This window comes from Pygocentrus nattereri, chromosome 20 (genome assembly GCF_015220715.1).
Source record: "Pygocentrus nattereri isolate fPygNat1 chromosome 20, fPygNat1.pri, whole genome shotgun sequence".
Lineage (NCBI taxonomy): Eukaryota > Metazoa > Chordata > Actinopteri > Characiformes > Serrasalmidae > Pygocentrus > Pygocentrus nattereri.
Window position 1 is genome coordinate 6,241,362 of NC_051230.1, and position 25,303 is coordinate 6,266,664.

At 40.7% G+C, this 25,303-nt stretch overlaps 2 protein-coding genes across 4 annotated transcripts in view; one reads left to right on the forward strand and one right to left on the reverse strand.

The window, feature by feature from the left end:
• taok3a (TAO kinase 3a) overlaps positions 1-1,172 on the reverse strand; it is a 129,284-nt gene extending 128,112 nt beyond the window's left edge. Inside the window, exon 1 of one of the 2 annotated variants that reach the window (XM_017711188.2) lies at positions 733-1,172. The gene's annotated coding sequence lies outside the window, so the exon portion shown is untranslated. Of the gene's footprint in view, positions 1-133; positions 706-732 lie in introns of those variants that run through there. The other variant, XM_017711187.2, reaches the window with a different exon arrangement.
• Positions 1,173-5,364: 4,192 nt separating this feature from the next.
• Positions 5,365-24,779, forward strand: suds3 (SDS3 homolog, SIN3A corepressor complex component). Of its 2 annotated transcripts, none has more exons than XM_017711189.2 (12): positions 5,365-5,593; positions 10,758-10,827; positions 10,984-11,039; positions 12,604-12,675; positions 14,790-14,809; positions 14,902-15,058; positions 15,404-15,499; positions 17,784-17,845; positions 17,949-17,970; positions 18,068-18,173; positions 22,298-22,382; positions 23,476-24,779. In XM_017711189.2, the coding sequence occupies exons 1-12, from the start codon at positions 5,482-5,484 to the stop codon at positions 23,572-23,574; spliced, it is 957 nt and encodes a 318-aa protein (XP_017566678.1). In that variant the 5' UTR covers positions 5,365-5,481; the 3' UTR covers positions 23,575-24,779. The 2 variants fall into 2 exon arrangements, with proteins under 2 accessions (XP_017566678.1, XP_037387762.1); XM_037531865.1 differs by having other exon boundaries at positions 5,498-5,616.
• Positions 24,780-25,303: the final 524 nt, after the last annotated feature.

The window sequence follows — 25,303 nt, forward strand, 5'->3', positions numbered from 1 at the left end:
AATAGCGCGGTCAGCCCGTGTTTTACCGCTCACTGACCGCCAGCAGCTCCAAACACCCAAATACAGCTGCGCACCTACTGAAGTTCCAGCAGCAGCGAGAAAGTTTGATGTGGAGTAAGTCGCGTTTACTGACCTGCTTTTCTTTTTCTCCGCGTTGTAACAGCCCAGATTTCCTACACCGCTCCCAGCATTTCTCCTCCACCGTAAAAGGTGCGTGTGTGCAGGATTCGCGGCGATTCTGTGCGGTTTTTTCCGTCTTTCTCTCCTCCTTCGCTCCTTTTCCGCGCACACGGAAATAAGTTAGAGCGCAAAACAGCCCCGCTTGCTCGCTCACTGCACGCGCCTCCGTCTCTCGACAAAACTGCCCATTTTAACGCCCCACGGCCGCTACAAAGACCTCGACGGGCAGCAGGGGACCCCGAACCGTCCCGGGGAGCGGTTTTGTTCGCGGTCACGGCGTCTAAACTGAGAAACGCGGGTAATTTCCAGCCCTCCGGACGCGGAGTCAATTCATGCCCAGCGCCGCTGTCAGTCAGCGCGAATCGAGGGGGAACTAATCGAGCGCAGATCGCGTACTACAACAAACATGACGCTGATAGTAAAAGCGAAACAATTCATAGTGGAGGCAGAAGCGAGCGTCCGTGAGCACGACACGACGCGCAGACGACAGCCTGGCGTCTAAAACGCACCGATAAAACGCGGCACGACGCGGCGCTTTGCGCTTTCTCTTACCCGTCAGCGTCGTTTTATCCTTTAATCCTTTGTCCGTCCAAATGCAACTCCATACAACTCAGATGGGCCGGTGAACGTCCACGAAATGCAGCACGGCCGCGTTTACACGACACTGTGGTCCAGCAGAACTGACCCCTGAGCGCCGGCACCGCGGTTCGGTGCGTAAAACGTGAAGAAAACCGTCATTGCAAATTGTGCCGTTGGGTCAAACGCGTAAAACACGCCGTACACGTCCACGGCGTAGGCTTGGCGGTGGGTGTCCGGCTGGGAGGTCCCTGCAGAGTCGCTCTTCTCGGGTTTTAAACGCCTGAATTAAATTACACGCATCAAAATTTCATCGTACCTGCTGCAAAGGTAAAGCTGCACTGACGGAGGCTCTTCGGAAATGGGAATTCTTGCGAAACGCCACCACCTGCTGTTCACACATGGAACTGCACCGAGAGAAGAAAAAACAGAAATGCAGAAAACGATGACATAATTGTGACAAATGGGATGATAGGATTATAATCTGAGGTAATGTGGAAGACCAGACTGGCGAGATTAGCACAGATTGAGGCTATTGACTGCTAGTAAGGGTACTTATAATGCACAACAATATGCTGTGGCGGTGTTGTGCTTTGTGTTTTCACTGTAAAGACGCTTACGGTGGCTTAGAATAACGGACGGCATAAGGGGCATTAAATGATGGGGAGAAAAGACGATGGGAGCACAAGTGAAAAGAGCTGAGAGAACAAGTGAAATGTGCTCGTATGTTATTGAGGGAGGGGAGAGTTGTAAGCAGGGCAGGTGAAAGGCCTGGGTGTGTAACTCGGGGCTGTGCCACAGCGGACGTTTCGTTCCACCGGCCAGACAGTTGCCCTGACCTTTCCACCCAATGGGAGCACAAACGTGCAACCCCATTTCTAAAAAAAGTTGGGATGCTGTGCAAAATGTGAATCAAAACAAAATGCAGTGATGTGCAAATTAGTTAAACCTTGTATTTCATGGAAAAATAGTTGCCTGTTTTGAGTTTGATGCCAGCAACACGTTCCAAAAAAGTTGGGGGGGGGGGGCGGAAGACTGGTAAAGTTGTGTAATGCTAAAAAAAACACCTGGCGGCTGATTGACAACAGATCAGTAACATGATTGGTTATAAAAGAGCATCTCAGACTCAGAGAATCTGGAGAAATCTCTGTATGTGAGGGACGAGGCCAAAAACCAGTATCTGCTGGCCGTGAGCTTTGGGCCCTCAGACGGCACTGCATTAAAAACAGACATGATTCTGTGGTGGAAATCACTGCATGGGCTCAGAAACAGTCCTGAAAACCACTGACTGTGAAAACAGTTCATCACTGCGTCCACAAATGAAGTTAAAACTCTAAAACACAAAGAAGAAACCAGATATAAACTGGATCCAGAAACACTGCCACCTTCTCTGGGCCTGAGCTCATGATTAGAACCTTATATGTAATCTATACCAAATACATAATCAATTTGATTAGATTAATATTGTTAACATTAAATCTACAATCAATATAATCAGAATGTCATCTTTAATCAATACCACATCTATAATCAATTTACCTAGATTGTTATTGACAACATTAAATCTACAATCAATATGATTAGAACGTCATCTTTAATCAATACCAAATCCATAATCAATTTAAATAGATTATTATTGATAACATTAAATTCACAATCAATATGATTTGAACATTATCTATAATCAATATTGAATCCGTAAACAATTTGATTAGATTGTTATCAATAATATGAAATCCACAATCAATATGATTAGATCATTATCTATAATCAATTCCAAATCCACAATCCATGTGATTGGATGATTCTTTACAATCAATGTGTTTGCACTATTATCTATAATCAATACCAAAACCATAATCAATAGGATTGGACCATGATGTCCAATCAGTACCAAACCCATAATTAGTATTGTTGAACCCTTATTTATAATCAACATCAAATCCAAAATCAATGTCATTGGAACAGTATATATAATCAATACCAAATCCATAATAAATTGAATTAGATTGTTATTGATCATACAAAATCCATAATCAATATGATTAGAACATCATATATAATCAATACCAAATCCATAATCATTTTAATTAGATCGTTATTGATCATAGAAAATCCAAAATCAATATGAGTAGATCATCATATATAATTCATCCCAAATCTATAGTCAATTTGATTAGATTGTTTATCTTTTTTATCTTTTTTTATAATTTATTTGTAAATGAGATCCATGAGTATAAAGAACCGCTTCGGAAGTGAAAGAACTTCCACTGAATATAAAGGTTCTAGGAAGAACCCTTAAATTGGTTCTTTACATGTTCTTTACAATCTTTACATGCTATGAAGCATCTTTGAACCTTTAAAGGGTTCTTCAAACTCACACGTCTCTTTAAAAAAAACATGGTTCTTTAAAGGCCGTGCACAAAGAACCTTTTATAGTCAGGAATAACATGAGCGAACAGCTTATAACACTCCTTTATAGCAGTGGGTGATAAACAGAGAACAGAGAAAACAGGCGAAAGAAACGCGAGAAACTGCTGATCGTTTTTTAGTAGGTGTTAAATTAGGACGTAGATTTTGCTTGAGAAAAAAACCCATCCTTTTTGCAAAGGTTCCTCAAAGAACCTTTGAGGAAAAGCATTTGAAGAATGCCTCTTTAGTAAAGGTTCTTAGAGGAACCTTAAGGCTCTTGGTGAAACCCCTGTTTATTAAAGGTTCTTTGAGGAACTTCAAGGCTTTTGAAGAATTCTGTATTTATTATAGAGTCCCCAAAAGCCTGGATGTCCCTTTGAGAACCTTTAATATAGATGGGTTTCTCTAAGAGACTTGAGGTTCCTCAAAGAACCTTTAATAAACAGGGGTTTCTCTAAGAGCTTTGAGGTACCTCAAGGAACCTTTAATAAATAGAGGTTTCTCCAAGAGTCTTGAGGTTCCTCTAAGAACCTTTAAAAAGAAGGGATTCACCAAGAGCTTTGAGGTTCCTCTGAGAATGTTGTATAAACAGGGGCTTCTCCAAGAGCTTTGAGGTTCCTCTGAGAACCTTTAATAAATTAAAGGTTCTTCAAAGAACCTCAAAACTCTTGGAGAAAACTTTATTTATTAAAGCTTCTTAGAGGAACCTCAGCCTCTTGGAGAAACCTCTATTCATTAAAGGTTCTTTGAGGAACCTCAAGGCTATTGGAGAAACCCATCTATATTAAAGGTTCTTTAAGAAACCTCAAGATTTCTGGAGAGTTATCTATGTGTTCAAGTTTCTTTGAGGAACCTCAATGCTCTTGGAGAAACCTCTAATTATCAGAGATTATTTGAGAAAGCTGTATTTATTACAAGTTCTTTAAGGAACCTCAAGGTGCTTGGAGAAACTGTTCTTTATTAAATGTGTTTTAGGAACTTCAAGGCTCTTGGAGAAACCCGTATTTATTACAGGTTCTTTGAGGAACCCCAAGACTCTTACAGATACCTCTCTCGGTTAAAGGTTCTTTGCAGAACCTTAAGGCGTGTGTAGATGCCATTTTCGTTAAAGGTTCATTGAGTAACCCAACAACTCCTAAAAGAACCTTCATTTCAACCCCTGAGTGAACCTTCGTTATCTAGGACACATGTTTGGTGCTTTAGCTTCTCGTCAGATATGAGAACACGCTGGGTGAGGTATTCAGATGGGATGATGGGATTATAATCTGATGTAATGTGGAGACCAGAAGAGCGAGATTAACACAGACTGAGTCTCCTGAATTCACAGCAAGCTCTACTTAACCTGAGGTCAGTCGGGTTGACGTGTCATTAATAGAAAATTAAATAGGAGATTTGATTAATTTACATTGTCAAACTCATGTCCTACTTACAAAACTCCTGATATGAGCTTCATGGTTTATTATATCCATATACAAGGTAAACAAAATAACAAGAACACAGCATGAAATATCCATACACATCGGCCAGTTTATCAGAAACACCTACCAAACACACTTAAAAAGGCCAGAGGTGTAAAATTCAGGTCCAGAGAGTAAAGATCCTTCCCAGGATTTTGTTCCAACCGCCTGGACAGCTCCGCTGGTGGTTTGATCTAACTAGAGAAGCCAGTTGGTTGGAACAAAATCCTGGGAAGGAGTTTTTTACTCTCTGGGCCTGAATTTTACACCTCTGAGAAGGGCTCTTGAAGGGTTCTTTGGTAAAGAAAATTGTTCTATATAGAACCATGAACACTCAAGGAACGATTAAAGGGTTCTTTGACCATAAAAGGTTCCTCAGTTTGATGAAGAACGTGTGTGTGTGTGTGTGTGTGTGTGTGTGTGCTTCTTCTTTCGGCTGCGCCACAGCGGATCATCTGCCTCCATCCTGCCCTATCCACTGCCTCCTCTACTTTCGCACCAACTATCTCCATGTCCACCTTCACTACATCCATAAACCTTCTCTGAGGTCTACCTCTTCTCCTTCTAGTCTATTATATATATTTATCACATTTCATGTTCACACACACACACACACACACACACACGTGTAAAGGACACAATGTGGAGGGGCGTACAGTTTCGCGCTTTGAGCATGTTACACTACATTTCCCATCGTCCTTATAGTGAGCGAGCAACAACCAATCAGATTTCCCCGCCTTCCCCACACTCGCTTTTGGACGGGAAGAAAAAAAAACAATCACCTAATCGAGCCCGTTACGATATTTTTTTAAATGTTTATCTAAATATATTTAGTTTTATGTTTTCGTAACAGCGAATGGCGTCAACTCTGTTGTCACCGATGGTGGATTATTACAACGACGAAGAGGAGCTGGACAGTGTGGATGAAGATGATGACCGGAGTTTCAGAGGGAGAGACTCGGAGGAAGGTTGGCTAAGATCAGATAGCCGGGTTAGGTTAACAGACGGGCTTCGGTCCTGTAAACACAACATTAAACTGCACTGGAAAGGTTTTTATTTCAGAGGCTGAGCACAACAACCGCGTTTGGCTCAAATACGGCTTCGTTTCGGCGTGTAGTTTAGCTAGCTTAGCTTAGCTGGTGCACAATTTAAGGTGGAACGGGAAAATTCCGCGGAGAACGCGAAGCCAGCGTGAATTCGCCGCTCTTTATTTAACGTTAATACCAAACAGTACCAAAAATAAGCGATTTGCAAACGCACAGACGTGTATTTGACTAAGTTTGATTAAATGTGGGTGAGCCGAAGGAGGGCTGTCCTCCTTTTAGCTGGCAGCCAATCTAACGACAAATCATTAGCCTGAGTTAGCATAATAGCTAGCTTATTTACTAACATTATATGCAGTTATTCGGTGTCTAAGTTGGCGTTGGCCGTGTAAATGGACAGAAAATACGACCTTTCTCTTCTGATATCTTTGCTGTGCATCTTGAACGGGTTTCTTTGACAGAGAGGAGCAATATCTTGTTGCTAAGGCGCTAAACGGGAGACAACATGATTGAGCCTGCGAGCTAACTAACGCTAGCTAGCTGGTAAACCTTAGCCAGCTTAATAGTTGGGTAACTTATTAATAATAGTCGATTTAAAGCCACTGGTTGGCATAAACGTTCGCTGGCATGTGTATCTAACATAAGCTTGCATATTTTTGCGTTTTATAAGTATTAAGACGCTTTAATGTGAGGTGCTCCGTTAGCTATCGCTAGCTCTTTCTGTAGCCGCTGCAAGTTAGCGAGAAAGCTAACGTTACACGCTTGAAGAACCCCTGAAGAACCTTCCTTTTATCAAAGGGAACGGTTCTGTTTACAACTGTGAGTTCTGTATGAAAGCATTTTTAGCGCTTGCTGGATCTTTCCGTGGTGAAATGGTTTCTCAGACTGATGGAGAACGTGTTGTAGTTATGTGGTTCGTTGACACCGTAACTTCAGCAGAACATTTCTGGTGCTGTGTAGAACCATTTTGTAAAGAAGGTTCTATGTAGGACCATATAAGGTGCCAGCACCTTGCCCGTCCGTCTGAAGAACCATTCCACTGCGCAAAGAACCATTTTTAAGGTGCAAGTGTTTTTATGCAGAACCCATGGTTCTGTATAGAACTATTGTCTTTACTAGAGAACCATTGAAGAGCAATCTATTTTGCGCGTGTACTGAGCTAATCAGTAGTTGTGCTACACTGAAATATCAATATGATGGAGGATTTGTGACAAATGAAAGAACTAGATAGGTTTGGTTTGTTATCCTGGTGTTGTGTAGGACTGTTTTCAAAAAGGTTCTATATAGAACCAGTCAGTCCAAAGAACCATTCCTCCATGCAATGACCGAAAGAACGAGATCGCGGATACAAGCAGTGGAAATGAGCCTCTTTGCAGGGTGGTGGGCTACACTATTTGATAGGGTGAGGAGCTTGGCACTACTCCTCCGCGTTGAGTGGAGCCGGCTGAGGTGGTTTGGGCATCTCATCCGGATGCCCACTGGACGCCCCGTGGTGGGGGTGTACCATGCATGGCCTACCGGGACAAGACCCCGGGGTTGTCCTAAGACCCGCTGGAGGGATTATGTCTCCAAGTTGGCCTGGGAGCAGCGTGGGTTCCCCGGGATTGAGCTGGAGGAACAGGGGGACAGGGCCGTCTGGGATTCTCTGCCCTCTCAACTGCTACCACAACATTATCTGGACCAAGTGGTCAATGATGATGATGATGATGATGATTCCTCCATGCAAATAACCATGTGAACATGCAGATGGTTTTATGCAGAGCTCATGGTTCTGTATAGAGCTATTGTCTCTACTAAAGAACCATTGAAGAACAATCTGTATTATACATGCACTGAGCTAATCACTAGTTATGCAACATCACAATATCAGTGTGATGGAGGATTTGGGTTGAATGAAAGAACTAGCTAAGAACTAGGGTTGGTTAGTTATCCTGGTCGGTTTTCCACAGATTACATTTGATAGTATGTTGTTTTTCATTTGCACGCTAAGCATAGGCAGTTTATTTACTTGCTTGCTCATCGTAAAGGGGAATTCTACAGACTTTTCCAACGTCTGGGTATAATTCACTCCTTGAGATGTAAACAGTCGTTTGGAGTGCTTTGATGTGAAATGCTTCGTTGCAGAGAAACTTATGGTGGTGGTGGTGATGGGAACCAGGGATCATGACGTCGTCATCCTAAATATAGTCATTTCGTTTAATGTCCAGAATGACCAGTGAACCTACACATGTTTTTATATGTAATGGTGATGATGGTAAGATAGTCATAAATCTGAAGTTTTCTTTGGGGACTCTTTGGCCTCACACACCCTGCATGTACCCCATTGCCACAAATGGATTGAAATAAATGGATTAAAATACTTTTTAAGCCAAAACTTTGTCACAAAAATGCAATGAAACAGTGTATTAGACATCAGGCAGCATGTATCTAACAGCTTCATATACTACCTTTCTTTGAGGGACGTCTGGGTGTCTGGTTTCTGTAGAACGGAGCGTTTCACGCCAGACCACTCTGAATGACTTTATTTACGTCTGAACCATTTCATTAAGTAGATGTTTTGGAAAAATTGGTGGAGTTTGTCTTTAGGTTTTGCAGAACTTGGTCAATCCTGCAGCAGTTGTGTCGTGGGGGACCAGCCTATCCGAGCTCCTCCCGCAAACACAGCTACACTGTATGTCCAAAAGTTTGTAGACACCAGTTTACCCGACCTTTCTTCTCAAATCGATGGTCTTGTTAAGGAGCTTGTCCCTTCTTTGCTGCAGTAACGGCATCTACTGGGAAGGCTTTACACCAGACGTTGGGACATTGCTGCGACGATTTCATTGCATTCAGCAACGTGAGCTTTAGTGAGGTCTGAGATTGATGTTGGATGATCAGTTCTGCAATCACTCCAGCCCATAGCCCAATGTTGTAGGGCTTTATAACCTTCTAGCTGACTCTTGGTATTCAGCGTAGTAACCTTAGGCTCATGCGTGGCTGCTCCAGAGCATCTGGTTGCATTGAGTCAGTGCTTTTCTGTGCAGGTTATACAAGATATATAAACATCTAACCTATGTTTTTTTGCTAAGGATGGGGAATACCCATGATTTTTGATGGGAAGTAATATAATAATGCTTCCTTTATTCAGATATCAGTACAGATACCAGTATTTTATATGGTCTTCTCTACAATGAAACCAGTAAATCTAGGCATCAAAATGTTTATTCGAAAGTATTAGTGCTGTTTAAGCTGCCGCGTAAACTGTGCTGTGCTCCTGTCTTCATTTTTTACATTTTCCATCAGCGAAGACGCATTCAGTTTAATAAAAGGCCTGAGTTTACTACTTTTAAAGAAACACTTGGTGTCAGTGTATTCGTGTGGGCATTGATTATCAAAAGGATCAGAAAAGTCGATCAGGAATACAAGTGTTGATGTTTCAGAATCCAAATACCAGCTGTAATTTTTACCTTCTGCTCTGATTGTTGGTATTTGTTGAAGTTTTTGATGGATAATGAAGAAAAGGTGCACTTGTGAGCCCGTAATTGGCATCTGTTCTAATTAAGCCTTTTGAAAAGTGTTTTTTTGTTACTCATTTACAGCATTTAGCAGGCGCTGTTATCCAGAGCGATTTACAAGAAGCGCTTTGTCTGTCTAGAGAAAGTATCTTATCTAGTTACCGACAGGTTAGAGAGAAAGACGGTCCTGAGCTCAGATACTGATAGAAACAGAGTCACTGTAGATACAGAGAGAAATGAATAGAGTTAAACACAGAATAATACAATATAATACACTACACTACACTACAATACAGTACACTACAATACACTATACTACAGTACAATACAGTACACTGCACTACAATACAGTACAATACAATACAGTATAGTACAGTACAATACGCTACAATACACTTCAATAAGTGCAGTAAAATACATTACAATCAATACTTAACTGGGTGCTTATTTAAGTGCTGTATAAAGAGATGTGTCTGCGTTTGAGGATGTGAGAGACTCTCCTGTACAGACAGCCAGTGGGAGTTCGTTTCACCACCTGGGTGTCAGAACAGAGTCTTGATGCTTGTCTTCCACACGTCTTGAAGGATGGCGGGTCAAGCTGAGTTGTACTTGAGAGTGAGTTGCAGTAGTCAAGCCTTGAGATGACAAGAGACCGAACGAGCACCTGGGTGGCCTCTCGAGTGAGAAAGGGTCATATCCTCCGGATGTTGTACAGGAAAAACCTGCATGACCGAGTCAGGTTCACGATATGAGCCGAGAACGATAACGGGCAGTTACTCTTGATGTCACAACGTGATGTTACTTATTCTGAATCAATGTGTGGATGAATGGGTGGACAAATGTGTGGATGTATGTGTTCTGTAGTTGCACATAGCCACACTGGTTGAATATGCACAAAATTTCTGTAGAACAAAACAGGGAATCAGTTTTAATATGGTATTTGAACTAGGGCTGGGTGATTAATTGAACAGAGCATGTTTACAGTACAGACCTGGTCAGTGAACTATGAGGGCAAAAATAACAAAGAAAAAAATAGAGAATAATCGTTCATTAATCGCAGGAATCGAGGAAAAACATTCACATAATCATGATATTGATTTGAGACCGTATCGCCCAGCACTCATGTAAACATTTGTTCTGAAACATGAAACATTCACTTCCCGATCCACACAGTCCATATATAGAAACCAAGTCGCCAAAACAGCTGTTGTGAATGTTTTTGTGAAGTCATAAAATCACTACAGCCAGAACAGAGTTAATTTGCATATATCAGTATTGGAGAAGATGCATTAATGAAAATAAAAACCTGTTTTATTTTAAAGGATAGAGAGCAGTTGCGAAATGGTCATGTTAATATGAATAACTATTGCCTTTGATGCATAAAGTCTCAGGTGTCATACGTGCAGCTTAAAGTTAAAAGCATGATATGGGCCTCTTTAAAGCGTGGGAAGATTATCTCTATTGACTTCACAGCCATAGCGGTGTTTCTCTAGATGATTCCCTGGAAGCTGAGACTAGATGAAGAGGCTTTTGAAACTGTCGTTTGTTTGTCAGAAACGTCTCCATTGATCGTAGCTTGTCAACTTCCGTTTTAGATACCGAAGATGCCAGTGAAACCGACTTGGCGAAGCATGATGAGGATGACTACGTGGAAATTAAGGAGCAGTGAGTATACAAACAGACGTAGTGGTACTCGTTCAAGTGTGTCCTGTAGTTAAAGCTAGGAATGTGCTTTTGCAGACCGTCATCCACAAGAACAGGGAATTTGGGCGAATGGTTTTATGTTTTGTTTATCACTATTTTTCTATTCTTCTCTTGTAGGATGTATCAAGACAAACTGGCATCTCTAAAAAGGCAACTGCAACAACTTCAAGAAGGTAAATGGAATCGGTTTAGAGTATTGATGCCGGATGTTAGCTACAGGACCACCTTAGTTCGATTTGGTTGCTGTCGTCTCAAAACCTGTAACTCTATATAGTTCCATTCTTATTTATCCGTTGATTTATTTAATAGCCGTTTACATTGTGTTAACATTGGCATATAAACAATGGGGCAGTACAAATGATCCATATGTCATTTCTTTAACCTCTTATTCTCCAGGGTGTGTTTTGGTTTGGCCATCTGAATTTACATGACCAAATCATAAGACATATTATTCAGTAACTGCATGAAATAAATGCCTTTTTTGTTTGTTTTTGTAAAAACTTTCCTCAAATTCATAGAAAATGTGTTTTATGATCATTCACATCGCTATATGCTTATAGTTTATTGCTGAAAACCAAAAATCTTAGATGCTCTTTTTTTTATACATATATAAAAGTGATGTTTCCAGAGCAGATCACTGAAGAGACGCCGTCTGTTTATAGTTTAGAGCCCAGATTTGGGGAAAAACGGGTCGACTTTCAGTAGAAAAACAAAGTTCAGCTTCTTTTATTATAAGGGTTTAAAATGACGTCACCGTCTATTAGACTGGAGAGAAGAGCTACAGCCTCACACGACGCCCAGCTTCTGAATGGAGCTTATGAAATATGAAAGTTATGAAGAACATGACGAAGTGCGTTTTGGACCCAACGGTGGTTCCAAGGAGTTGAAGAGGTTAATGAACAGATTTTTTTCCCGTCTCCAGCTTGAATACGTTTTATTATAACAGCAACAATTCATATTCTTCAGGATTTGAAAAATGTTTATTTATGAAGCCTATAATTAGACAATTACTGTAAAATTAAAAAAGCAAAAGTGCTAACGTGACCAGCGATCAATAGAGGCTTTCAGGGCATTAATCGCACCAGTGCTCCCGTAATGTAACGCTGCTCATTTCAGTGAATTGTTGTACTGCCACTGATTGCAATGCTACACAAAAAGATTCATCCGGTTTCAAAGACGGCATTTTTTTACAACTGTGAGGCGCCAAGGAACCAATCACATACCAATCGAAAGAGGGAATCATAGGGTTTCTGACGGCTCCCTTCAGTCTGAAAGGAGATGCGACCCTGGAGCAGAAAGCATTCTGCGTTCTCCACTTCAATCAGAGTGAATCCGTCATAACCGTGCAGCGAGATTTCGTCGGCAGTATGTTAGTGAAGCTCAGAGCTCAGAGCGTTCGTTGTTGGTTCCACAAGACTGGATGATCTCCGAAATCGCGTTGAGAGCCATGAGTGCAGCGACACCCGACATGCTCAATCAAGTATGGGATGAGTTTGACTGTGGCATTGATGTCGTCCGTACAGCTGGAGGAGGTTCATATCGAGCACTAGTAAAATTGCATGATGAACTTTATGCTCGTTTAAATCATTTACAGTTCACTGCATTGATCTGTAGTGATTTACGAGTGAAACAGATCATTGTGAAATTGGATGAATCTTTTTTGAATCACCCTGTATTGTAAGTCTGTGTGTTTATAATATGAACATCAGCTTGTGTCATACTTGTTGGCCGTCTCAGGCACGCTGCAGGAGTATCAGAAGAGAATGAAGAAACTTGATCAGCAGTATAAGGAGAGACTCCGGAACGCAGGTAAGATAAAACACGTTTATAGCTGCTTTAAAGCTAGATTTAGGTGGCGAGGCTCACATGCAGCTAATTCCAGGTTGCAGTTTGCACAAAACATCATTTGTTTAGCTTGAAAATGCATAAAACCAGTTAAATGCAGTACATTTGAGTGTTCCACGAGTTAGCTCCGCTCTTTAGCCTACAGCGGGTTATTCTCATGAACGTGACGAATACTGGGAGCAGAGCAAACAGCTGTCATGCTTCCATTAGCTCATTGAGGTAATGGGCTCCCAGCGAATGAGAGTGCATCCTCCGTTTAATCCTCTTTGGCCCATGGTTTCAATTGAAATCAGTTGGTTGACATGTTTTTCAAAGTGACCATATGGTACATTATCTGCTTTCTGATTGACTGTTTCATGAAACATGTTCCATGAAGTTGAGCCAAATTATGAATGTGTGTTGCAGTAGGCTTTACGCTATTCTACACGAATGAAATTTAGTCGGGATGCGCAGTAATATAACATTTGACCCATATTTCCTAGTGAAATTTGATGATTTATTCATCGTACTTTGGAAGAGTAGAACGTTTGTTAAAATGCTTGTTGTTTATTTATAACTCTATATTGGCGCAACGCTACGACTTTGATAGGTAAAAAAAAAATCACCATGTAAATCCTAATGCTGTGTTTACATGTTGGATTTGAAAATTGGTGATGGGGAGTCGATTTCAAAAGAATCGATGATTCAAGTGGGCTTTTGGCCGATGACTGAGAGTCGAAATGCTTGCAGTCAGCTCTTCAGCTGTCGGTCTACTGTAAAGCAAGTGACTATTTCATTTTCAGGGTTTGAACGGTGCCGCCGCTGCTCTAGCAGCCACTGTTAATGCAAACTGATCACTAAAACTTTTTCTATAATTCCTGCACCGCTTTACATCCCATTCAAGATATTCTTCATGATTAGGATTGCAGTAAACAGTAGAAACAAGCAACAAAAACAAACCAAAACCAATATTTTTTCACAGAATGTTGTGAAAATGAGGATAAAGCTGATGTCCATTTGCCAGCTTCTTATTCAAAATTTCTGCTCCGTGTTTTAGTTTGCTGCACTAATACACTGGTGGTAGTGGTGCATCCTTAACTTGAAGTGGAAAAGTCAAATAAGAAGCTGGCAAATCAATCAACCTTTATTTTGACTCGGAAGTACATTGAGGGCAACCCTCATTTTCAGTGTAGCCGAGCATTTACAAAAACAGGGATTGACATGACAAGGGAAATAATATCTGTATTTAATAATTTTAAATTAAAAGAAAATTTAAAACTAACAGTGGAAAAAAAGGTAAAAATAGATTAAAAAAAAAATAAAACTTGAGGTTTAATTGATATGAGATTAAGATAATAATAATAAAAACAAATTAAAATAAGTTAAAAAGTAATAAAGAACTAAGAGAAGAACTAAAACAAGAAATAGAAGTTAAGAATAAATAAAACAGGTACAGGCTGTCTGAAGGTGGTTCGATATTAAAAGTTTAAATGCAAACTTCAGCCTTGTGAAAATAGGAGCATCCAGCTGTTCTGAGATGAAAAACTTCATAGAATTATGACTACAGTGTTGATTTACTCTACATTTTCTCCTTATTGCCTGAAATAAGCCGGTGGTAGGATGTTCTGAAACACCAGGCAGCTGTAATCAATTGTCAAGCTTCTATAGTTTTAATATGATCATCTGTATTTCATCACTAATCTGTAGCTGCTTAAAAAATGAGGTAAATGTTTTGAATGCTTTAATAGAATTACCTCTGATTTTATGAGGGTTTAAAATAGAATTAAATAAAAATTTGGGTTAAAATTAGTTAATTTTCAAAGAATTATGAGTACACTTTCATTTTTTTCCCATATATATTAATGTAATATATGCTTAAAAAATTTTTTTGTTTTGTTTTGTTTTGGCTGGCAAAAGTTTGGAAAATTGAACCGTTGGCAGAAAGTTTTCCAGCACAGCTGGACTTTAAACAATGGAATATCTGGTTTGCCATCGTCCTTTTAACGCCAGCATGTAAACTCAGCATAGGTGTTAATTTACCACCTAGATACCTGAACACTAAAAGAATCTCTCTCTCTCTCTTTCTCTGGGTTTTATAGATCTGTTCCTGCAACTTGAGGTGAGTCTGTGATGTTTAAGCAGTAAATGTATAATAATCTGGCAACTTATTTTCACAAAACGCTGAATGTGAAACATTTCTCTTCCTTTCAGACAGAGCAAGTGGAAAGGAACTACATCAAAGAGAAGAAAGCGGCGGTGAAGGAGTTTGATGATAAAAAGGTTGAGTTGAAGGAAAACCTAATTGCTGAGCTGGAAGAGAAGAAGAAGATGATTGAGAACGAGAAATTAACAATGGAACTGACTGGAGGTGAGCAGGAGATCAGCATGAAAGACCAGCTCTGTTTTGTTCCTGTCACTGAGGAGTGAGATGCATTGTGTTGCTTCCTCCTCAGAGTCATTTATGGTTTATGGAAAAAAAAAGGAGAGATGATGAAAAAGAGCGAAAGCTTTTAAGGGTTCTCGCTGCAGTTTGGGGTTAATGAGGCAACCAATTAACACGAATCCTGTTAGCGGGGCATGGAGCTAATTCACTTATTCCGTTTTATTATTGACTTCTTTTCTGTGCTGCTTACATAACGAGCAAGAATTAGTCATTCACATTAAAAGAAATAGGAAATGTGTTTGTTTATATATTTGTTGGATTATTCGTCAGATTCCATGGAGGTCAAGCCCATTATGACCCGTAAGCTGAGAAGGAGACCTAATGATCCCGTCCCCATTCCAGACAAGCGAAGGAAACCTGCTCCGGATATCCTTTATGACCTGACAACACCGTACCTTATACCTGTTTCTTTACGTGTCTTTTCCCATACCTGTCTCTACACATGTGGCCTGTGACACCTTCTGTTGAGCATCTTTTATGCCATCTAAAACATTCAGCCTTAAAAATGCAAAAGTTTGGGCTCCACTGATTAAATTACATTGCGTTGATTTTTTTTTTTTTTCTAAATGAAAATAATTTAAATTTAACATTTTGAGAAAAGAAGTAAAGCCTAAAATATGCAGATGTTATTGCACGTTGTTTTTTTTCCTCAAATATGTTAAAATTAGCAAATAACTAATGCAAGAAAAATAGCAGATAAATGGCAGATTCAGGTTCCCTGAAGTATTTATTCCTTAAAAAAAACCTGCACACGACTGAATAATTTTACCACAGGACATTTATACCGATCAGGCGTAACATCATGACCACCTCCTTGTTTCTACACTCACTGCCCACTTTATCAGCTCCACTTACTGTATAGCTGCACTCTGTAGTTCTACAGTTACAGACTGTAGTCCATCTGTTTCTCTGATACTCTGTTACCCTGTTCTTCAGTGGTCAGGACCCCCATGGACCCTCACAGAGCAGGTACTATTTGGGCGGTGGGTCATTCTCAGCCCTGCAGCAACACTGACGTGGTGGTGGTGTGTTAGTGTGTGTTGCGCTGGTCTGAGTGGATCAGCCACAGTGCTTTTTAAACACCTCAGTGTCACTGCTGGACTGAGAATAGTCCACCAACCAAAAATATCCAGCTGTGGGCAGCTGTGACGCAAACTGCATCAGGCAGTGAGCTATCGTACAGGGTAGGAGTGTCTAATAGAGTGGACAGGGAGTGGACACAGTGTTTAAAAACTCCAGCAGCACTGATGTGTCCAATCCACTCGTATCAGCACAACACACACTAACATATCACCACCACATCAGTGTTTGTACAGTTTGTTTTGTGGTAGCTAAAAGCTGGTAGAGTCTACTGCTGTGGGAGTGTGCAGTACATAAACATATCTGACTAAAACTAGTAAGAAACACCTGTAACATTAACTTATCTTTGTAAAACTAATCCGTATTTTAGCTTTGTCCATTTTAAATCTTTAAAATTCTTTTGCTGACTGTGCACATTTTTTGGTCATGCTAGATCACATTCTTTACAGACCAAGTGCAACAACAGCATTGAGAAATATTTGCTGTGTAGGACAGAGTGAAATGAAGAAATGGCCTTTCTGCACCAGCTTTAAAGAGCTAAACCCTTATAAGTTGCAGTTACGTCTCTTTTGTGATTGAAAGTTGAAGAGGAGATATTTTATTGTGATTTATAAGTTGGTGAATTTACTGTTGTGTGTAACGTCAATACAGCCCTATGACAATAATAAATCACCAGAGGCAGTCAGCCAGTCACCTTATCTCTCCTACAGGGGGTGCTTTCTTTTTACAGGTGCATTTGATGTGAGAGAACACTCAAAACCTAGCCTGTAACTTCTCCCCGTGTTGTGAATGGCACAGCAGAGCATGCTTTGAGAAATAGTTGAGCAGGAATAGTTACTAATTAAAGGGGAGATGATCAGTTTCTGAAAGTTTCTGCATAATTCAGCGGTTAAGACGTAAACGAAGTCGTTCAGAGTGATTTGAAGTGAAATGGTTCACTGTAGAGAAACTTTATGAATCGGTTTTCTCTGCAGTTGTGGTGATGGGAACCAATGGTTATGATGCCTGCTGCGAAAATATAGCCATTTTTGAAACGGCGATAGTGTGTTTTCATTGCTAATGGTAAATTTGTGGTGAATGTGAAGAGAGAAAATTCCTTTTAGCCCTTATTTGACCTGTGGCACTCTGTAGAGACCTCTGAATAAATTGAAAATAAATCTTCTCACTGTCATAAATCTCTGAGGAATTAAGATGTTCATAACCCTTTAGATATAGAGATAGAGATTCTTTATTGATCCCAAAGGAAATTGAGCAATTTAATGTAATAACTGTCAGTGAGGGAGCATTCAGAAGCTCTTCAGACATCTGGTTCTTATCACTGAGAACAATTCTTACTGGTCATGTTTCTCTAGAATGGCACATTTGACATCAAACCACTCTGAATGGCTTTGTTTACATCCTAACCGTTTAGATTTTGAAAAGTGGGTGGAGTTTCCCTGCAGAAACCTGCCGTACAGATGCAGCGGAGCTCATCCAGCTACACAGAACTTGTGCTACTCTTTTGTTCACCTTTGGTACTTTGATACGCTGGAACTGTGTTGGAAATGCTGTTCTCTTTAACTCGCCACACCTCAGCTGAACTACTTGCTTACAGACGAGCAGATAATGGAGGACCTGAGGACACTAAACAAGGTAACATGAGTCACAATGACATTTAGGCGTCTTGTTTCATTTCAGTCTTGAACATTTGTCCATAACCATCGATGAACTCACACATTTCTTTATCTCCTTGTAGTTGAAGTCACCAAAGAGACCAGGTATGGTGTAAACCCTAAACCACTGATTGTCATGATTAGAGAGACTTGTGAGAAGTTTTTAATGTTTACTTATTTTTTACTTTTTTTTTTTTTAAAGCCTCCCCATCTTCCCCAGAACACCTCCCTGCCGCTCCCATGGAAAGCCCCTCTCAACGATATGAGGCTCGGATAGAGGAGGGAAAACTCTACTACGACAAGAGATGGTACGGATAGCCTAATCCTCATGTAGACACTAGCTAAGGGAGTGATGGCAAGTGATAGTTCAGCAGAAAATCAAAGCAATGTATTATACCCTTAACCCAAATGTAGTCAGTCAGCGGAGACGTGTTTGGTGCCTGAAGTTCGCTTCTGTAGGTTTGCACTGGAGTTGCGGTGCTGATGTGATTTTTGTTTCAAAATCACAATTCAACACTGCCGTTTTTGATTATTTTAAGCAAGAATTATAGCCTAGATTATCAAAACATTGTCTTAAGTTTTAATAACGGAGCTTGTGAACTGCTTGCAGATGAGTTACATCAATCAGAGGCATCCAAATATCCATGTGTTGTGACATCACAACCAGAACTTACTGGCAAAGATAATATTAGTCAAAGAAACTGCAATTAGTCATTTTCCCCAAAACATTCAGGCCTAACTCAGTTACCATTGTGCAAACTGTATGGCATCACATGCTTTCCTAGTGTTGCTCAGTAATCTCTAATAGACTTGCTTATGTGGTTTCTGACACTTTATGGCACAGTTATCTATTAACATGGACAGAAGTACATGTTCATAGCTAAAAACATCAACAGCAGTTTTGAAGCTTAAATTTTGTTCATTTTTATATTTAGTATTATGGTCAGTATAACCTTTTTTCAGCAAACTGTCTCCCTATATTAGTGGACTATAATCACATTTGTGCAAAGCATGATTTAGAGCAGGGATCACCAACTCTCATCCAGAAGATTTGCTTTGTTAACGAGTTTAATTCCAACCTGCACACGCTGTCTATTCCTTAATATGAATGGCCCAGCCAGTCGAGGGCCTCTGAAGAAGTTAATTAGCTGGAGAAGGTGTTGTGGTTGGAACTAGACTCTGCAGGAAGGTAGATCTCCAAGACCAGGTCTGGTGACCACTGGGTTAGTTTTCTCTGATCTAATACAGTTCTTAAGATTATCCTTAAGATATCTCTGGTAGCACCTCTCAGAACGCACATTAGCCCTAGATCACATGCGAATTTAATCCTGTCCAAATAAAGATTAGAAGTGTGTTCACCCGATGACGTCCATCGTTGGATTGGTACAATGGAAAAATCCATCCATCCATCCATCCATCCATCCATCCAAAATTCAGTAATCTTCCATTATAACTTCTGAAATAATAGACAAAATTGGCAGGTGTAGTGATGGACCCCATACAGACATATGCAAAAGTGTAAATATCCCCGATTTTGTTGACTTTCAAAGTGAAAATAAGTTAATACCACTACAGAAAACAGCCCCCCGCAATATGTTAAGGTCAGTAAATAAGCAGCGTCCAAATGTGCAGCAGTATGTTCTCTGTAGAAGACGTGTTCACATATTTTCAGTTAGAAAATCAGCAGAACGTGCCCACCAGCGGTGCCCAAACTTTTGCACAGGACATATGAGCCAAGAGATCCTGACTTGTAACATTTTGACAGCTGCGGTGTCTCTGCATGTTGGGCAGTGTTGAAAATCCATCTATTGCACCGTAGTTCTCACATGCAGCACAAGGTGGCACCAGTTAGCTTTGGTAATCTTACTGCCGCGCAAGTCTGCGCTTGAGGTAAGGAGCGTCCTTTCATGGGTCAAACAAACTGTAACGCTGGACTGCACATGTAATACATGCACAGTTGAGTACCTGCCTGTGCTGTGGATTCAGTGGTGTGGATTATGCAATGATGTGGAATCGTTATCACAATAAATGGTGAGCTTTCCTGAGTGTATTGTATTTTGTAGCACAGTCCAGCTACATATCTCATTAAAAAGAGACCAGGATGAGGCTCCCAGCTGGTGTTGCTGGTTTGCCCTGCACTCGGGAGATTGTGAGTTTGCATATCGACGATGCTGTGATTTTATGAGTTTAATTATATCCATTTAGGTTGATATAGTGATGCGCAGTGTGTGATAAATTGAAAGCAATTAGTGCCACTACATTTTATCCTCTCACACCACACATATTCCAGTAAATCAAACCTCTGTGGTGGAAACATATGGCGAGTCATATTGTGTATCTTGAAAATGTTTTTAAGGCTTGTGATATTAATATCTTTGCTGTAATGCTCACTTCTAGGATCCTTTGCCATGCAGGAGGTTTCTACAAGTGGATCTTTTAAAGGCATTCATTAAAAGTTGAATAGAAGATGGTTTGATTTATGCGGTAGCAGCTTCATTTCTGTTGGAGACTGATGTCTGTCTGTTGTCAGTGGAAATATGAATGTCAGAACTGCTTATGTCTGCTGTTGAGGGTATGATGAGGACATGTATCCTGCCCAGCCCCTTGGGCAGTGAACTGCATAGCTGTGCTGTAGCTCTAACACGGATGAATAGTTCCTTTGAAGATAAGAGGCTGAGAGAGAGAGAGGAATAAAAGAATACATTTCTATGGTTGGGTAATGTGTGTAAAGTGCGTCCATGTGACATCATGAAAGGGTCAGTCAGGTACTGGGATGGGTTTGGTTACTAAAATACTCATCGTATGCTGTCTACTCACTTATCGCTGCTGTCGGATCAAAACCTCACATCTCCAAAATGGTATCTTTACAAGAGAAGGGAAAACATGCTTTACTTTTAATGCAAGTCAATGGAACCAGACTTTTCTCCAAGTCATTCTGGGCCGTTTCTTTTGGTCCATTCTTCATGAAATTTATAGACAATGTAAAGGGCTGTAGGCATTTTCAAATTATGTCAAAAACTGAAAAATGACAGAAATAAAGATGTGCGCTTTTGTTCCAACAGCACTGTTATACTTTATAGCTATAAATGCTTATTGTTTGCAGTTCTAGGTAAGGCAGCCGGAGTAGTTGGTCTAGTTAGAGGGAAGGGATGTGCTTGGGTACTTGAGTACTCGGTTAACTGTTCAAGGTGCCAGTAATAAAATACTGAAATCACTACCGGCGTGTTCGTTACGGTTAATTATGAAAAGGCCTTTGAAATGGGACCCTCAAGTAGAGAACATCACTTCATTAACAGCTACTAGTGCTGCTCTGTAGGCGACCCCACCCATCGTCAGGAGAAGTTCAGCTCCTCAATGCTGGGCTTTAGTTACATTTAGGGCATCATATGCCTTCAAAAAGGGGGGCAATTATTTATCACCCACCCATAATTCTTTGGTAATACAAAGCTGAAGTCAGCTATTCATCACTTTGTTCGAATTTTCCCGTTCCACCTTAAACGGTGCAGCAGTTACATTCTGGCGCTTCAGGTGTTACATCGGCGGGACTATTTAAGGTGGAACGGGAAAGTTAGCCAACTACCTACCTACATTAGCAATGTTTTGTGCTTGTTATGAAGAAAATGACTATAATACATTGGAACAGCATTAAACTAAGATAATATAATGGTTTTTGTCATTTTTAACCGAGAAAATTCTCACATTAGTGGGATCCCTTTGGTCTCTCGCTCAGCCGTCTTGCTGGTTTTTCTTTTTTTTTCCTCATTACTCTCTGGAGTCTCTGAAAAACCTCAGTTTGGACCATGTAGCCCCAACACTTCGCCCTACCCCTCTATCTCAACAAGATTTAGGACACCTACCCCCCTAGGGATGAACGTGCAAAACAGAGGGGTAATGGGTGAAATGGGATTGGGCCTAAATATGAGCACAACTGTCACTCTTTACAGCCTGGCTAAAGCGTAGTGGTAGTTCATTGACTTGTTTGAATGTTTTGAAACCTCTCCTGCTTTTCCATCATGCAGCGTCATGAATACTCAGTGCTTTCTGTATTCGAACACTGGCCCCTGAAACGATTACCAAGTACTCAAGTAATTGTGCACACTCCTAATTCCAAACGCTGTTTTAAAATGTGGACATTCAAATAGCAAAAATGTCCAAAATGCTCATTTTGATGTTGTACTTTCTGCAGTTGACCAGAGTTTGTTGTGTGGTTAAGTGTCAAAAAACAATGTTTGGGTGGTATTCCACTGTAAGCCTTTAAAACATTAATAGTGCGGCTGTGCTGAGCTTTGATCTCAGATAAACCCTCCTACATTACAGAATGCCGGCGCTCTTCCCACGGGAGCTGTACCTGAACGCTGCTCTGAGGATCTGCACAGTCTGGAGGATCCAGTATAGACAAAGAGACTAATGTGTGTTTATTGTTCTCTCTCAGGTACCATAAGAGCCAGGCCATCTATCTGGAGTCGAAAGATAACACCAAGATCAGCTGTGTCATCAGTGCTGTAGGAACCAGCGAGGTTCGTCTCTTAATTTTCTAAAGTGATTCATTCAAAGCTGACAGTGGGGTCTCTTCCAGCTAATGATCGGCTCCGGCAGTGACAAATAGACAGTCAGATTGCGGCGTGTACTCCGTATTTTAAGGGCTTAATTTTATCTTAATCCAAGAACTGTAGTTTAATGCTGTACAACATAGTGATAAAGCTGCTGCAGTTGTATTTTGATATTTTACGTGGAATGTCATTTAAAGGAGCACTCGGGCTGAAATAAAACTCATCATATCTGTTGAAAACATATCTGCGCACTTCCTACAACAGTGCCACGGTACTCTGTAGAGTGAGATGTTCCAGTTTACGTTCATGGCATTTGGCTGACGCTCTTATCCAGAGCGACTTATAGTTTGATCATTTTTACACAGGTAGGCCAAGGCGGTGTTAGGAGTCTTGCCCAAGGACCCTTATTGGTATAGTGTAGGGTGCTTGCCCTGGTCAGGGATTGAACCCCAGTCTACAGCGTAGAAGGCAGAGGTGTTAACCACTACACTAACCAACCACCTTAGTTTAAAAACTAAGAAAGTCCGATTCTGAACTTTTGAAAAACTGCAGGTGTATTGGGGAGGATTTTTGAGGGAGAGATGTTTTACCTCGCTTCATCGTTACAGTAGAGAGAATGGATTCTGTGCAGTGACAGAAATGAGGAAAACAACAAGCTCAAAGCTAAGAGCCTCTGCCAAATGCTGTACATGTAAACTTTGGTCAAAAATGTTAAAAGGCGGCAGTTTGTCTTTATTACCTAGTAGTTGTTGTGTTTTAGTATTTTGCGTCAGACAACAAATAAACGACAAATGGAAAAAAAAACTTTTTGGGTTTTAGTTTTGGTGCCTCTTGAATTTGTTTCAGCCAGGAATTTTCATTTCAGTACATCGCTAACTTGGGGCATTTGGTGCAAATAGGACAGATCTAAAATGGGTTTCTCAGCCAGTCTGGGCCTGAAACACTTGTGTAAAGGCTGTAAAAGTTGCTTTGTATCGTTCAAACACAGCATTATTTATGACCGTGTGGAAGGTTTAAAATGACTTGGTTATTAATTTTTTTGTGTGTGCTTTTATTTCAGATTTGGGTGAGGAAGACGAGTGACAGTACAAAGATGAGGATTTATTTAGGCCAGCTACAGCGAGGAGCTTTCATCATAAGACGCCGCTCAGCAGTGTAGATGGTCAAAGACTTTCTTCCTCATCCTCGTCCTCCTACGGCTCTTCTTTTCTCTTTTCATTTCTCTTCTCCCTACCAGAAAGAAAAAGAACAGAACTCTGCATCGTTTTTGGTTTTTTTTGATACTCTTCTCCAGTGATCTTCTGTTTTTCAGCCACTCTTTTAAAGGCCTTTGCATGGCTATATTAACTTCGTCAAAGGTTCGTCCTTCATTCACAATCATGCTTAAGGACACAGTCTAATGCTGTTTGAAGAGTATTCCAGAGTTTGCTTGGAACAGGGGGTGAGGAGTGTCGGGGTGAGAGAACACATTTCATTCTTAATTTCTCTTGTACAGTTTTGTGTATGACTTTTTTGTACATTTATCTGTCCGTCTGATTAAACTGGGTCTGGGAAACAAGCCCATACGGAATGACAGATACAATCTCTGAATGGTTTGTTCATATTTTAGTCAACTGTGGAGTGAAAATCTCTGATGGCTTATAAGCTACGTTCACATTGCAAGCCTCATTGCTCAAATCCGATCCCTCTGACTCGATGGTTCACGCTCGTGTAGGTAAGTGATTCAAATCCGTCATTAATGTGAACGAACCGGCGTCCTGAGATGCCCCGCATGCACGCATCCTACTCAGTGACGTCACGTGATCGAATCGCATGTCACGTTCATCGTCAGCACAAACTAATGAGCAGACCGAGCTTCGCTGAGATCATTAACTCTGATCAGCTCTCAGTTTCATTATGAGAGCCAGACAAAGGTGCAAAAGGTGTGATGAGCTGCTTTTCCACCGTTTACAGGCTTTAACTTCTCTTCGGAGCTGCTGCCATGGTAACGCTGAATGATGGCGCACGTGCAGTGGAAAAACAGGAATTCCGATCTGAACGCTTACATTAAGGCTGCATGGCCACAAATCGGATCTGATCTAGAACCACAAATTGACAAGATCAGATTTGTGTGTCCACACAGCCCTGAAAACATCAGATCTGAGTCACAGTAGGGCGAAAGTCGGATTTGTGAACGTAGCCATAGTTTGGTAGCATCTGGAAGAAGAGCCGTTTAAACGATGTAATCTTCATGAATGAATGGGAATTTTCTGTGATGTAAATAAAAATGGCTATACAGCTGTCAGAATGTGCTTTTAAATATGATGTGCAAACCTTACTTTGTATTCATATTGTGTCAAAATAAATTGGGCTGCGATTCAGGAATTAATGTGTATCTTCGCAAAAGAAGTCAAACACATTGAAAAGCTGCATCTGGTACTGGACGTAGACGGGCCTTGTGCTCTGTGTCCTTCAGAGCGTAGGGTTTCTCTCTGAAAGGATTCTTTGAAACTCGCTTTTTTTTTTCAGACAGCACCTCCACTGACGCCTCTTTCTTTTTCTTTGTCTCCTGTCATCCGTTCGCCAGGCGCTGACGACTGTGCTTTCCTGCCAGTTATGACGGTGTGTCAGGAAAGGCAATTACTGTTGTGGAGCAGCCCTCAAATCTCAGTGTTTTTCCCTCCTGTTTGCACGTTGAAGACATGATGGCCTTTTTTAGCGAGTTTAACGTTGTTTTGTTTTTATGAGCTGTGACTAAGTAAAAGCATGACTGTCTATATTGTGAACAGTGTCTGTGAATGTAAAGATCAAGATGTTTCTGTTGTTTCTTGCACATGGAACGAAAAGAGCTAAACAGTTTGATTAGAAATGTTTGGTGATGACCCCCATTATGGCCAAAGCAGCTCTGA

Coding starts and splice junctions, on each gene's coding strand:
- suds3 (XM_017711189.2), top strand. CDS start 5,482: ATGGCGTCAACTCTGTTGTCACCGATGGTGGATTATTACAACGACGAA. Junction 5,594..10,757: donor AGGGAGAGACTCGGAGGAAG/GTTGGCTAAGAT, acceptor CTTCCGTTTTAG/ATACCGAAGATGCCAGTGAA. Junction 15,500..17,783: donor GCGAAGGAAACCTGCTCCGG/ATATCCTTTATG, acceptor AACTCGCCACAC/CTCAGCTGAACTACTTGCTT.